Source organism: Podarcis raffonei, chromosome 10, assembly GCF_027172205.1.
Source record: "Podarcis raffonei isolate rPodRaf1 chromosome 10, rPodRaf1.pri, whole genome shotgun sequence".
In the NCBI taxonomy this organism is placed as follows: domain Eukaryota; kingdom Metazoa; phylum Chordata; class Lepidosauria; order Squamata; family Lacertidae; genus Podarcis; species Podarcis raffonei.
In genome coordinates, this window is record NC_070611.1 from 67,933,108 (window position 1) to 67,947,389 (window position 14,282).

General features: G+C 47.7%; 1 protein-coding gene across 4 annotated transcripts in view; it reads left to right on the plus strand.

Annotated features, from left to right (window-relative positions):
* The window catches only part of SFMBT2 (Scm like with four mbt domains 2), a 74,095-nt gene that overhangs the window by 15,278 nt on the left and 44,535 nt on the right, over nt 1–14,282 (plus strand). For 3 of the 4 annotated variants that reach the window (XM_053407176.1, XM_053407177.1, XM_053407175.1), the window contains 3 exons: nt 1,438–1,535; nt 3,509–3,749; nt 13,971–14,059. In XM_053407176.1, the coding sequence (XP_053263151.1) occupies nt 1,438–1,535; nt 3,509–3,749; nt 13,971–14,059 (428 nt within the window). The remainder of the gene's footprint in view (nt 1–1,437; nt 1,536–3,508; nt 3,750–13,970; nt 14,060–14,282) is intronic. The other variant, XM_053407178.1, reaches the window with a different exon arrangement.

A 14,282-nucleotide genomic window follows, 5' to 3' on the forward strand; every position in this document is an offset into this window, starting at 1 on the left:
GTTCTCACCAAATGTTAAGGAAAGTGGGGTATGTGAAGTTGCTCATCAATGCTCAGCTCCTGGGCAGCAGGCCCACATGGTCACTGCTTTCCCCAACCACCCAGTGAGACATAGCAGATTTTGAAAGTACTTCTCGCAGTGCATTGTTAAACTATGGAACTCCCCCCCACTGACTGCAGGGATGGTCACCAGCATAAAGGTAAAGGGACCCCAGACCATTAGGTCCAGTCGTGACTGACTCTGGGGTTGTAGCGCTCATCTCGCTTTATTGGCTGAGGGAGCCGGCATACAGCTTCTGGGTCATGTGGCCAGCATGACTAAGCCGCTTCTGGTGAACCAGAGCAGTGCACGGAAACACCGTTTACCTTCCCACCAGAACGGTACCTATTTATCTACTTCTTGCACTTTGTGCTTTCGAACTGCTAAGTTGGCAGGAGCTGGGACCGGGCAATGGTTTGCGGGGATTCGAACCGCCGACCTTCTGATCGGCAAGCCCTAGGCTCTGTGGTTTAACCCACAGCACCACCCGCGTCCCTGGTCACCAGCATAGATGGCTTTAAAGAGGGTTAGACAAATTCATGGAGGAGAGGACCATCTCAGGCTGCTAGTGTGCTCTGCCTCCACACTTCTGAATACCAGTCGCTGGAAGCCGTAGGAGGGGAGGGGGGTCTTGTGTTCGAATCCTGCTTGCCGGTTTCCCACAGGCATCTGGTTGGCCACTGTGAGAACATGGTGCTGGACTAGATGGGCCATTGGCCTGATTCAGCAGACTCTTCTTATGCCCTTATGCTGATTTAAATTGTAGATTTATTTTATTTTATTTTTAAAATTGAATCTATACATGTACAGTCATACCTCGGGTTGAAGTAGCTTCAAGTTAAGTATTTTCGGGTTGTGCTCTGTGGCGACCCGGAAGTAACGGAGCACGTTACTTCTGGGTTTCGCCGCTCGCGCATGCGCAGACGCTCAAAATGATGTCATGCGCATGCGCAGCAGTGGCGAAACGTGACCCGCGCATATGTTATGTTTACTTCAGGATGCGAATGGGGCTCCGGAATGGATCCTGTTCGTATCCAGAGGTACCACTGTACATTAGCACACACAAAATTTATGCAGATCTTTCGTGCCTTTCTCCTTTCTTTCCTGTGGCGATACATTCCCTCTTTTTTTGATGATGTAGAAAAGGCTACCCTAACAGAAGCCCGCCTTTTCGTGGAGTAGACAGAGTTGACTAAGTACCGGAACTGATAAACAGCTGAAGTTGTGCCACTAAACGTATTAGAGAAGCAAGTGATTGAAAGGCAACTAATTAAAACTATTCAAATCTGCTTCTAATGAGCCTGTTTGCTTATTCTTCATTTTCTCACATAGCCTGTGCAACACGAGACCTCCTTGCCGGCTTGAACACATAACATACATGTTTTGTTTTATATTAAGCAGATGAAAGTTCAAATTCTGAAGACGTTGATTTCAACTGGGATGAGTACTTGGAAGAGACAGGATCTTGCGCTGCCCCTCACACTTCGTTTAAGCACGTAGGTATTTTTTGCCTGGAGTTTCTGGTCCTCATTACCAATGATGAAACCTTGCAAACAGTGTTAGAAACTCAGATATCTCAGCCGGGTGCCAAATGGCTCCTTAAACCAGTTGCCAAAACAGAATGTCTAGTTGCCATTTTGGGGGAAAGACAGCTTTAAAGTCTTACTTTTCAAATGACTGGGATTGATTCTCAGTTAAACATCTGGCAAGTTCAGATGACGACCTTGAGTTCGGCTGAGAACTTTGAGAACCTAAAGAAGAAAAGTCACTTGATCCAGAACAGTCCACATATCTATCGAACTATTTCACCCTCTTTTTCTTAATGGTGACTGCTTATGCTCCAGAAATTCAGATTGTGCAGATAAAATATAACAGATAGATTTCTACAGGATATGAGTGTGTGGAAACAGTCCAGATCCAATGATCCCCAGATGGTGGAGATGTCAGGCACAATCCTGGCACCCAGGCATCTTCTCTTGGTCGCAGGCGGTCGAAAACCAGGTGCAAAATGTGCCTGGCGCTTGGCTAATTTCGAACACTGCTTGAAAACATGGTGCCTAGTTACACACTGGAATCCGCTCCTATGTAAGGTAGCGATGCCCACCAATGCGAATGGCTTTTCAGTGTGTTAGACAAATTCACGGAGGATAAGGCTATGTTTTAGCACCTCTGCCAGAGGCAGTATTTTTCTGAATACCGGTTGCTCAGAGTGCACCTGAGAGTGCTGTTGCTCTCAGGTCTTCCTTGTGGGAAGCCCACAGGCCTATGGTTAACCACTGTGAGAAGGGACACAGGTAGTGCTGTGGTCTAAACCACTGAGCCTCTTGGGCTTGCTGATTGGAAGGTTGGCGGTTCGAATCCCCACAACAGGGTGAGCTCCCATTGCTCTGTCCCAGCTCCTGCCATCCTAGCAGTTCAAAAACACGCCAGTGCAAGTGGATAAATAGATGTACCACTGCAGCGGGAAGGAAAACAGCGTCAGACAGTACTAGGTCTAGAAACATTTATATCTGCACATTTGTAAAGGCTGTTCTAATAATAATAATAATAATAATAATAATAATAATAATAATAATAATAATAATAATTTATTTATACCCCGCCCTTCCTGGCCAGAGCTGGGCTCAGGGCATCTAACACCAGTAAAATTACAATAGAAACATAATAGGGGGGAAAACAAAACAAAACAAAAACCCAATTTAAAATACAGGTTAAAATGCAATTTAAAAAGCAGCCTCATTTTAAAAGTAGTCCATACAGTGGTACCTCGGGTTAAGTACTTAATTCGTTCCAGAGGTCCATTCTTAACCTGAAACTGTTCTTAACCTGAAGCACCACTTTAGCGAATGGGGCCTCCCGCTGCTGCCGTGCCGCCGGAGCACGATTTCTGTTCTCATCCTGATGCAAAGTTCTTAACCCGAGGTAATATTTCTGGGTTAGCAGAGTCTGTAACCTGAAGCGTCTATAACCTGAGGTACCACTGTAAATCAAAACCGTAAGGGGAGGGAAGACATAAGGCTCAGACTGAGTTTGAACCAAAGGCCAGGTGGAACAGCTGGGCCCTAGTCTCTTGTGACAGAGCGTTCCACCAAGTCGGGGCCAGTACTGAAAAGGCCCTGGCCCTAGTTGAGACCAATCTAACCACCTTGCGACTTGGGACCTCCAAGGTGTTGTCATTTGTGGACCTTAAGGTCCTCCGTGGTGCATACCATGCGGTCCCATAGGTATGTGGGTCCTAGGCCGCATAGGGCTTTGAAGGTCAAAACCAGCACCTTGAACCTGACCCTGTACTCTGCCGGGAGCCAGTGCAGTTGGTAAAGCACTGGATGAATGTGATCCCACGGCGATGACCCCGTAAGGAGCCTCGCCGCGGCATTCTGCACCCGCTGGAGTTCTAGAGGAATCGTATCTTGCTTCCTTCCTGTTCCTTATGCCAAAGCAACCCTGTTTCTTTCTCCTTTTTGGGAAGGTGGAAGTCAGCCTCCAGAGCAGTTTCCAACCCGGCATGAAGCTAGAGGTGGCCAACAAACACAACCCAGAGACCTACTGGGTGGCAACCATCATCACCACATGCGGACAGCTCTTGCTGCTGCGTTACTGCGGCTACGAAGACGACCGCAGAGCTGATTTCTGGTGCGACGTCATGACAGCCGATCTCCACCCTGTGGGTTGGTGCACCCAGAACAACAAAGTTCTCATGCCTCCCAATGGTAAGTCTGGCATCTTGATACGGCGACGTTGGCCAAGATCTTCTGCTTGGTATTCTAGGGATGCATTGTGCCTTTGCTCTACCTGCAGATTTTGATCATTGGCAAGCTACGTCGGGCTGAAACGATCTGGCACCGCAAAAATAACTTCAGTGTAGAAGGGCCATAGCTTAGACTTGCTGGAGGGGTGGAGGAGAAATTTGATTGATTCATTCATTTATTCAATTTACCGTATTTTTTGCTCTATAAGACTCACTTTTTCCCTCCTAAAAAGTAAGGGAAACTGTGTGTGCGTCTTATGGAGCGAATGCAGGCTGTGCAGCTATCCCAGAAGCCAGAACAGCAAGAGGGATTGCTGCTTTCACTGCACAGCGATCCCTCTTGCTGTTCTGGCTTCTGAGATTCAGAATATTTTTTTCTTGTTTTCCTCCTCCAAAAACTAGGTGCGTCTTGTGGTCTGGTGCGTCTTATGGAGTGAAAAATATGGTATATACTGCCCTATACCCAGAGGTATATACCGCCCTATACCCAGAGGGACGTGGGTGGCGCTGTGGTCTAAAGCACAGAGCCTAGGGCTTGCTGATCAGAAGGTCAGCAGTTCAAATCCCTGTGACGGGGTGAGCTCCCGTTGCTTGGTCCCTGCTCCTGCCAACCTAGCAATTTGAAAGCACGTCAAAGTGTAAGTAGATAAATAGGTATCCCTCTGGCGGGAAGGTAAACGGCGTTTCCGTGCGCTGCTCTGGTTCGCCAGAAGAAGTTTAGTCATGCTGGCCACATGACCCGGAAGCTGAACACCGACCCCCTTGGCCAATAAAGCGAGATGAGCACCGCAATCCCAGAGTCGTCCGCGACTGGACCTAACGGTCAGGGTCCCTTTACTTTTTATACCCAGAGGTCTCAGGGCGATTCACAAAAAAGATCACAATATATAAAATCAAAATAAAAACAATAACCCAATAACATCCCCCTCCTCAAAAGAGCCACATTTTAAAGGGTATAGGGTGTTGATCAGGTCAACCAAATGCCTGGTTAAAAAGGAATGTTTTTGCCTGGCGCCTAAAGGTGTATAATGAAGGCACCAGGCGAACTTCCCTGGGGACAGCATTCCACAGACGGGGAGCCACTGCAGAGAAGACCCCGCTCTCGTGTTGCCACCCTCTGGACCTTTCAAGGAGGAGGCACACAAAGAAGGGCCTCAAATGATGATCTCAGGGTCCGGGTAGGTTCATATGCAAAGAGGTGGTCCTTGAGGTATTGTGATCCTGAGCCATTTAGGTCTTTACAGGTCAAAACCAGCACTTTGACTTGGACCGGAAACTAAACTGTAGCCAGTACAGTCGGCGGCTCTATCAATTTTGCACTTTCAGAAACTATATGTCAACCAAAACACAGTTGTCCTTCAAAATTAAGCTTAGCCGAATTCTGTGATCCGTTTCTCCAGCCAAATAATGTTTACCCCCTCCAAAATAAAAAATGGCAATGTTTTAAAAACTGTTTTATTATGGTTGTGTTTGACTCCCTGCCCTCCTTCGGGAGGAAAGACCGAATGGAAAATGAATGAATGAATAAAGATAAATAGCTGTGCATGTAGCAATCTTTTGCCAGCACCTGTGCATGAGCTCTCAGGTCAACTTCTGTCCTCCTTTCCTGAAACTTATCTCATGCGAGCACATACAGACATACTGAAAAAAAGAAAACGAATCTGAAAATTGAGCTAGCCGTGAATCCAGGAAATTCACATGGAGACAGTATGTGTGTGCGTGTGCATTAGCCGCCCCCCCCTTCCCCAACTCTGCTTTTACAGTGTGGTTTGTAATTCATTTTTGGCAAGGAGGGGAGAAGGGATTCACAGAGGCAAGTGAATCATGATCCGCTTGGGTCAAAAGGGAAGAGTTTTTATTGAGTGCTGTAATGACTGGTTTGCAGCTGGAGGCTTCACGGAGATGCTGAATTGTGCCTAGTTTATGTTGATGTGATGCGTTGCCCGACACCATATGACGCATTTGCTAAATAACCTCGGAGTACCATCTATCTGCAGCCTAGATCTTTTGGACTCCCATTAGGTGTTCTGGCTGGGGTTGATGGGAGTTGGAGTCCAAAACCCAGGTGCTGCAGAGGAGGCAGAAAGGTCCCAGGTTCAAATCCTGGCATTTTCAGATAGGGCCGGAAATGCGCCCTCCTACCACCCCCGCCCCCCCGGAGAATCTCTGGCAGCCACTGTGGACCACTCTACAGTGGTACCTCTGGTTACAGACGCTCCAGGTTTCATATGCTTCAGGTTACAGACTCCGCTAACCCAGAAATAGTACCTCGGGTTAAGAACTTTGCTTCAGGATAAGAACAGAAATCGTGCTGCGGCGGCGCGGCGGCAGCAGGAGGCCCCATTAGCTAAAGTGGTGCTTCAGGTTAATAACAGTTTCAGGTTAAGAACGGACCTCCAGAATGAATTAAGTACTTAAGCTGAGGTACCACTGTATTCTGTCTTGGTCAGGCCCCACCTGGAATACTCTGTCCAGTTCTGAGCGTCACAATTTAAGAAGGCTGTTAACCTGCAAAATAAGCAGGTTTTTCCTCTGTACAGTGGTACAGTACATTTGCTTGCCATAGCTTATGAGCTTCTTGTGAAACAACCAGAGGAACATAGGAAACTTCCTTCTACCAGTTAAGACCATTGGTCTATCTACCTCAGTACTGGCAATTCTGACTGGCAGCGACTCTCCAAGGTTTCAGACGGGGAGCTTTTCCCAGTCCTGCCTGGAGATGGCGGGGATTGAATTGGGGACGTTCTGCATGCAAGGCAGATGCTCCGTCGCTAAGCTCTGGCCCCCAGCCCTGCTTCATCGAAAGAAATTTGACTGCCCTTTGCAAAAACTTCCAAATAATTTGCGAGTGAAGCAGGCAAGAAGTGGTGTGAAATGCCCGGACTTCATCCAAACAGCAGGCGCCAAATGAACGGCGTGTAATGACTTCTAAGTAATATTGTGGCTGCAGCCAAATACCGAGTGGAAATTTATGGAAGATTTAATGAATGAATATTTTGCGCCCGTTCAGTTCTTCTCGGGTAGTAAATGATTTAGCAGGATACAAAGGAGCCACCTTCAGGGTTTGTTTAGGCTTTTAAATTGAACTAATTTAATCAACTTCTTCAGTCAGGCTTGATATTGGATTCTTTCTGCATGCTGTACTGTATTTAAAGTTTGTTGGGGACTCTCCGCCCCCTTCTCCTCTTTCAGATTAAATAATAATAATATGGATTTATTTTCATATTTTTTTTGGTTGGAAAGCTTGGAAAAATTAGTTTATCTAATTGTTTTTCCACAAGCTAAGTTGCTGGTTTTTTAAAAAATTAGGGGGGGGGGTGAGCTGAATCTGCTGAGGATATTGATTAGATCATGTTGACTGAAAGACAACAACAGCATTTTTACATTTGGGGGGGGGGAGCAGCATATAAATTAAATGATGAAGACGGGGAAATAAAAAGATCTTGGTGCTCAAGAGATATTGGGGTTTGTGCTGAGCTAGCTTCCTGGAGGGAATATTCCAAAAAGCGGTGTCACCACTGAAAGGCCTCTGCCCTGTCATTGCAGAGCTGAGATGGGGAATCTGCACTCTCTGGATGGGAGCCTAGTGGTGACTGGTGCCCTTTTAAGGTAGGGTAGAAAGGGCTCCATGATCACTGCAGATGGTGACAGTAGTCATGAAATTAAAAGATGCCTGCTTCTTGGGAGAAAAGCAATGACAAACCTAGACAGCATCTTAAAAAGCAGAGACATCACCTTGCCAACAAAGATCCATATAGTTAAAGCTATGGTTTTCCCAGTAGTGATGTATGGAAGTGAGAGCTGGACCATAAGGAAGGCTGATAGACGAAGAATGGATGCTTTTGAATTCTGGTGCTGGAGGAGATTCTTGAGAGTCCCATGGACTGCAAGAAGATCAGACGTCTCCATTCTTAAGGAAATCAGCCCTGAGTTCTCACTGGAAGGACAGATCCTGAAGCTGAGGCTCCAAGACTTTGGCCACCTCATGAGAAGAGAAGACTCTCTGGAAAAGACCCTGATGTTGGGAAAGATGGAGGGCACAAGGAGAAGGGGACGGCAGAGGACGAGATGGTTGGACAGTGTTCACGAAGCTACCAACATGAGTTTGACCAAACTGCGGGAGGCAGTAGAAGACAGGAGTGCCTGGCGTGCTCTGGTCCATGGGGTCACGAAGAGTCGGACACAACTAAACAACAACAACAACAACATAAGTTTGTTTAGTGTTCTGGTTTGTTTTTGTAAGTATTGCATTTATCAATAAAGTTAAAAAAGAGTCGGACACGACTGAACGACTAAACAACAATGCTGTCCTAACCATGCTGCAAACTTCGCCCACCAATTTTGGTTTAGGATCTGTTCCCTCCATTGGCTACTGATGCGACGCTTCCTGTGGGTAAGCAACAACCTTTTCCCAACCACAAGTGTGGTAGACTATACTGAGCTAGAGGGGCCATTGGTCTGACTCTGCATTTGACAGCTTCCTGCGCAGGCCTGAACTCGCTTAATGAACACGATTGGCAGTCCCTTGGAGCACTGCGTGCGCCAATCTCCTCCCTGTGAAAAAACTCCTTTATTTTTTGAAACGGCATCTTCATGGCAGGCTACAGATGGACGGTGCCTGTCGTAAAAAATAAGGAGGCTCAGATTTATGGGACGCTCGGAATGAATAACCGCCGCTCTGGGAGGCAGTGAAACTGTTTTAATGAAATGACCCTGCGCTGTATGAAAATATCCACTCGCCAACACCGCCTTTATGACAGCTGGGAAGTTGATTTTGGGAGGAAACAAAGAGAGATGAAGAGGATTTATTGTGCTATCGCCCTGCGTGGTGCAACATACATATCAATAATATGAGGAGAGTCGGGGGATTATTTAACAGACGTAAATAAATGGTATGGGATGCGGGTGGTGCTGTGGGTTAAACCACAGAGCCTAGGGCTTGCCGATCAGAAGGTCGGCGGTTCGAATCCCCATGATGGGGTGAGCTCCTGTTGCTCGGTCCCTGCTCCTGCCAACCTAGCAGTTCGAAAGCACGTCAAAGTGCAAGTAGATAAATAGGTACCACTCCGGCGGGACGGTAAACGGCGTTTCTGTGCGCTGCTCTGGTTCGCCAGAAGTGGCTTAGTCATGCTGGTCACATGACCCAGAAGCTGTACGCCGGCTCCCTTGGCCAATAAAGTGAGATGAGCGCCGCAACCCCAGAGTCGGCCACGACTGGACCTAATGTTCAGGGGTCCCTTTACCTTTACCTAAATAAATGCTACTCCGCGGCATGAGGAAAGGAAATAAAGGTCTCTGCCTCAAACAGCTTACAATCTCAAGCTTGAAGAAAGTATAGAGGACATGGCAACAGGGAGTTGAAGACTGATGCACCCACATCAGATATCTAGGGAAGGGCTATCACCCCCCAAAAAATACCTTAACTTGTAACTATTTAGGGCCTGGAAGCACCAATAAATCTTTGGCTATGTGCTCTCCCAAGCCCACATTCCCAACATGATTGCATTTCTGTCTCAGCGACGTCTACACTGGCTTGGTGCTAAACCACTGAGCCTCTTGGGCTTGCCGATCGGAAGGTCGGTGGTTTGAATCCCCATGACGGGGTGAGCTCTGTTGCTCTGTCCCAGCTCCTGCCAACCTAGCAGTTCGAAAGCACGCCAGCGCAAGTAGATAAATAGGTACCGCTCCGGTGGGAAGGTAAATAGCGTTTCTGTGCGCTGCTCTTTTTTCAGTGTTCCGTTGGACCAGAAGTGGCTTAGTCCTGCTTGCCACATAACCCGGAAAGCTGTCTGTGGACAAACACTGGCTCCCTCGGCCTGAAAGCGAGATGAGCGCCGCAACCCCATAGTCGCCTTGGACTGGGCTTAACCGTCCAGGGGTCCTTTAACCTGTCCACAGAATAGGAGACGGCACGTTGCCCAAGGAGTTGGCTTCAGGCACCAGTCTTGTTGGCAGACCAAGTCTGTGGCACAAAGAGGTCTGCAGGCGTGACGCCTGACTTCGCATGCAGACAAAGTTCTGAACTCACGGCTCCCCTCACCTGGTTTAGCCAGCCAGTCAACGCCATCCCCGGGATGCAGCTGTAGTTGCATGCTAACAGCTTCTAGGAGCCACAGGTGAGAGCTAAGTGCAAGGTAGGGACCAAAGGTGGACAAATGACCCCAGCAGGGGCAAGACATGCCCCCCCGAGGTACTACCCTCCCCTCACAACCCATACACCCTAGGGCAGCTGTTGGGAATGATCATTTCATACCCATGCTCTGGTTATCTCTCGCTTGGACTACTGCAATGTGCTCTATGTGGGGCTACCTTTGAAGATGACCCAGAAACTACAACTAATCCAGAATGCAGCAGTTAGACTGGTGACTGGGAGTGGCCGCCGAGACCACATAACACCGGTCTTGAAAGACCTACACTGGCTCTCAGTACGTTTCCGAGCACAATTCAAAATGTTGGTGCTGACCTTTAAAGCCCTAAACGGCCTCGGTCCAGTATACCTGAAGGAGCGTCTCCTCCATCGTTCTGCCCGGACACTGAGGTCCAGCGCCGAGGGCCTTCTGGCGGTTCCCTCGCTACGAGAAGCCAAGTTACAGGGAACCGGGCAGAGGGCCTTCTCGGTAGTGGCGCCCGCCCTGTGGAACGCCCTCCCACCAGATGTCAAAGAGAAAAACAACTACCAGACATTTAGAAGACATCTGAAGGCAACCCTGTTTAGGGAAGCTTTTAATGTTTGATGCGTTACTGTATTTTAATATTTTGTTGGAAGCTGCCCAGAGTGGCTGGGGAAGCCCAGCCAGATGGGCGGGGTATAAATAATAAATTATTATTATTATTATTATTATTATTATTATTATTACTGCTAGCAGGCAATGTTCCTTCTCCTTCCTGCCGCAAGCAGCCAAGATCAGGCTTGGCTAAGTTCGAAGCCCCGACGAAAATTCTTTCCCGGCGGCAAATGTTGCTCTAATGAACTTAACTATTGACCTTTGATACACACAAGTAAGCAACCTAACTAGACAAGGCTCAGAGGCAACACAGAGAGCAAGCCTTAAATCTTTAGGGGAAAAGAAGGTCCCATTTATCTGCGTGAACCTTCCAGCTAATGCAGCACTTTATTTCCACAGCCATAAAATTGCTAATTCCTCCGGAGACGCTATTCAAAGATAGCATTGTGTAATACTGTACGGTTAGTTATTATTTTAATTTTTTCTCTTTTCTTTTACAAGGGATGAGAGCAGTCACCTTTGCATTTTCCACAACCCCCTTAGTTTAAATAGATTTGCACGAAGCTATAAAAGCAGAAACGTAACAAGCAATACACATGTTCCGGATAAGGTGAATTTAATCACAGAGGCGCTGGTAGACCGAAAGTGTGTCTGGAATAAAGCACTGCTCTGTTAACAGGGCAGAAATTCTGCATATTTATATACTATGCCTGGCCAATCTGGAGGCCTCATACTGTCTACCAATCAGAAGGGCCGATGTTGCAGGCCCCCATTCCCGCCCCCCATGTAGCCAAAGAGGGCCCAGAGGTCTGAGTGCAAGTGCAGGGACGTGATTGAATATTTTTGTTCCCCTAAATGAGGGCTGGAGAAGCCATGAATCTTCAGGCATTGTTGGACTCCAACTCCCATCAGCTTCAGCCAGCATGAGGAATGGTCAGGGATGATGGGAGTTGTAGTCCAGCAACACCTGGACAAGAGCAGAGTATAACCTGCCGAGAAAATAACAGTTCGTCTTCCTGAGATCAGGCCTTTATTGGGGGGGAAGGAGTCTCAGGGGCATAGAAAGTCACCTTTATACAGAGTCAGACCATTGGTCCATCTATCTCAATATTATCAGTCCCATAAGTCACACATTCCATGTCTAGTTCTGGGCATAGCTGTCAACTTTCCCCTTTTTTAAAAGGGAAACTCCCTTATTCCGAATAGGATTCCTCGCAAGAAAAGGGAAAAGTTGACAGCTATGGTTCTGGGCCCCACAATTTAAGAAGGATGTCAGTGAGCTGGAAAGTGTGCAGAGGAGGGCGACCAAGATGATCAAGGGCAGGGGTAGGCAAACTAAGGCCCGGGGGCCGGATGCGGCCCAATTGCCTTCTCAATCCGGCCCACTGACGGTTCGGGAATCAGCGTGTTTTTACATGAGTAGAAAGTGTCCTTTTATTTAAAATGCATCTCTGGGTTATTTGTGGGGCCTGCCTGGTGTTTGTACATGAGTAGAATGTGTGCTTTTATTTAAAATGCATCTCTGGGTTATTTGTGGGGCATAGGAATTCGTTCATATATTTTTTTCAAAATATAGTCTGGCCCCCCACAAGGTCTGAGGGACAGTGGACCGGCCCCCTGCTGAAAAAGGATGCTGACCCCGATCAAGGGTCTGGAAACCATGCCTTGTGAGGAATGGTTGAGGGAGCTGGGTGTGTTTAGCTTGGAAAAGTGGAGACTGAGAGGAGACAGGAGAGCCATCTTCAAATATCTCTCATGGAAGGAGATTCCTTTCTGACAGTAAGAGCTGTTTGACAGTGGGGCGGCCTTCCTTGGGAGCTGGTGGGCTCTCCTTCCTAGGAGGTTTTTAAGCAGAGGTTGGATGGTTGTCTGCCATGGATGCTTTAGCTGAGATTCCTGCATTTCAGGGGGTTGGACTAGATGACCCTCGGGTCCCTTCCAACTCCACCGTTCTATGTTCCTATGAATGGTTCCTGCTGTTGCACTTCTAGCAAGCCAGGCAAAGGGTGCAGCTCTGCCCTGCCCCATTGATGCCCCTGCCCCACCTGTTTCTGACCTCCCTGCCTTCTTCTGCCCTACCAGTCGCAATGGACACCAGCCACCACCTTAAATTATCTGATGCTCTTCCCTGGTTGGAGCGAGAGTATCTTAGCGGCTGGGCCTGGCTCCCTTGCCCGTGTCTTCCCCCTTGAAGAACCAGCTGGGTGACAAGTTAATTAAATAGCTCATTTGTAACAGTTACATCTTGCTGCTTTGTTTAGGCCTTGTCATACAATCGGTCCCCTTCAGCCGGTAAATGATGCTATCTATTGATTCTCTGTGCTGGTAACATTTACAGCCTTTTGTCATCTGCTGTTTCCTTGATGCATCTGCTGGTAGCTGCTAATGTCGGAGCCTGGATATAAATCCAGCCTTGTTGTTTGTTGGTTTTTTAAAATCCTCTTATCCCAGCGGTTTGGGCCGACACTTTCACTGCTGCTAACGCAATCCCTTTGGAGAACTGCTGTCACCTCGCAAATCCCAATTTGTAACCTTGTAATGTGTGGTGCGAAGGACAGATCCTGAAGCTGAGACTCCAATACTTTGGCCACCTCATGAGAAGAGAAGACTCCCTGGAAAAGACCCTGATGTTGGGAAAGATGGAGGGCACAAGGCGAAGGAGACAACAGAGGAGAAGATGGTTGGACAGTGTTCTCGAAGCTAACAGCATGAGTTTGACCAAACTGCAGGAGGCAGTGGAAGACAGGAGTGCCTGGCGTGCTCTGGTCCAGGGGGTCACGAAGAGTTGGACATGACTAAACAACTAAACAACAACAATGTGTGGTGCTCATGCACATGCCCTCCCAACACCTTGAAGGCAAAAACCCAAGAAGCCATGTTCCCAGATGCCATCTTCCTGTTTTGTAATTGCGAGAGAACGGCGGCCATTTTGGGCGCTGTGATCTCACGTGATTTCACACTGCGATATCCTCCTGGAAAAAACAACTTTTTAGTGGGGTGGGGGAGAAATTGCGGCGTGAAATAATGGGAGATCGCGATGCCCAATATGGCCGCCTTTCTCTCACGATAAAAAACGGGGTGTCCATGTTTTTCTGGGGTACGGGATGTCCACATTTTTCGGGGTATGCATGCCTGGCTCACACCTAAATCCATGCAGTGCTTGGAACAACTAATTTTCCCAGGGACACTCACTGGTACTTTTTACTGCTGAATTTTCCTTTTCTCCTTTTTTGCTTATTTATTTATTTTCATGGATTTACTGCCTTTCTTCCACCATGGAAACTCAAATGGCTTGGGATGGATGGTACCTGCAAACCATAGTTTACTGGACCGAGATTGTGATGGGTCATAGAGTCTGGAAGCTACCTCGTACAATCTGCCTCTATGTTTCGGTGTAGCCTTTTTACGGGTCAGAATCTGTCGCCTTAGCTAATCATGTGCTCGCCTTGCTTTCCCAGCTATCAAGGAGAAATATTCGGACTGGACGGCGTTCCTCATACGTGATTTGACGGGCTCGCGAACGGCGCCTGCAAATTTACTGGAAGGCGTATGTATTGAGTTAATATATCCTCTTGAGTGCTACAGTGTTTGTGGTGGTACGATTATTTGAGCCTGTAAAACTGACTCCCGCCTCCTTGCTTTTTAGCCCAGATCTGGCAAGGCGGAGGGTGAGAAGGAAAGCATTGATTGTTTGCATGTGGGTCATCTAAGATAGGCAGAACTTTTAAGTGCAATTACATTCTTAAGTGATCGGATTCTAGGCTATTGGA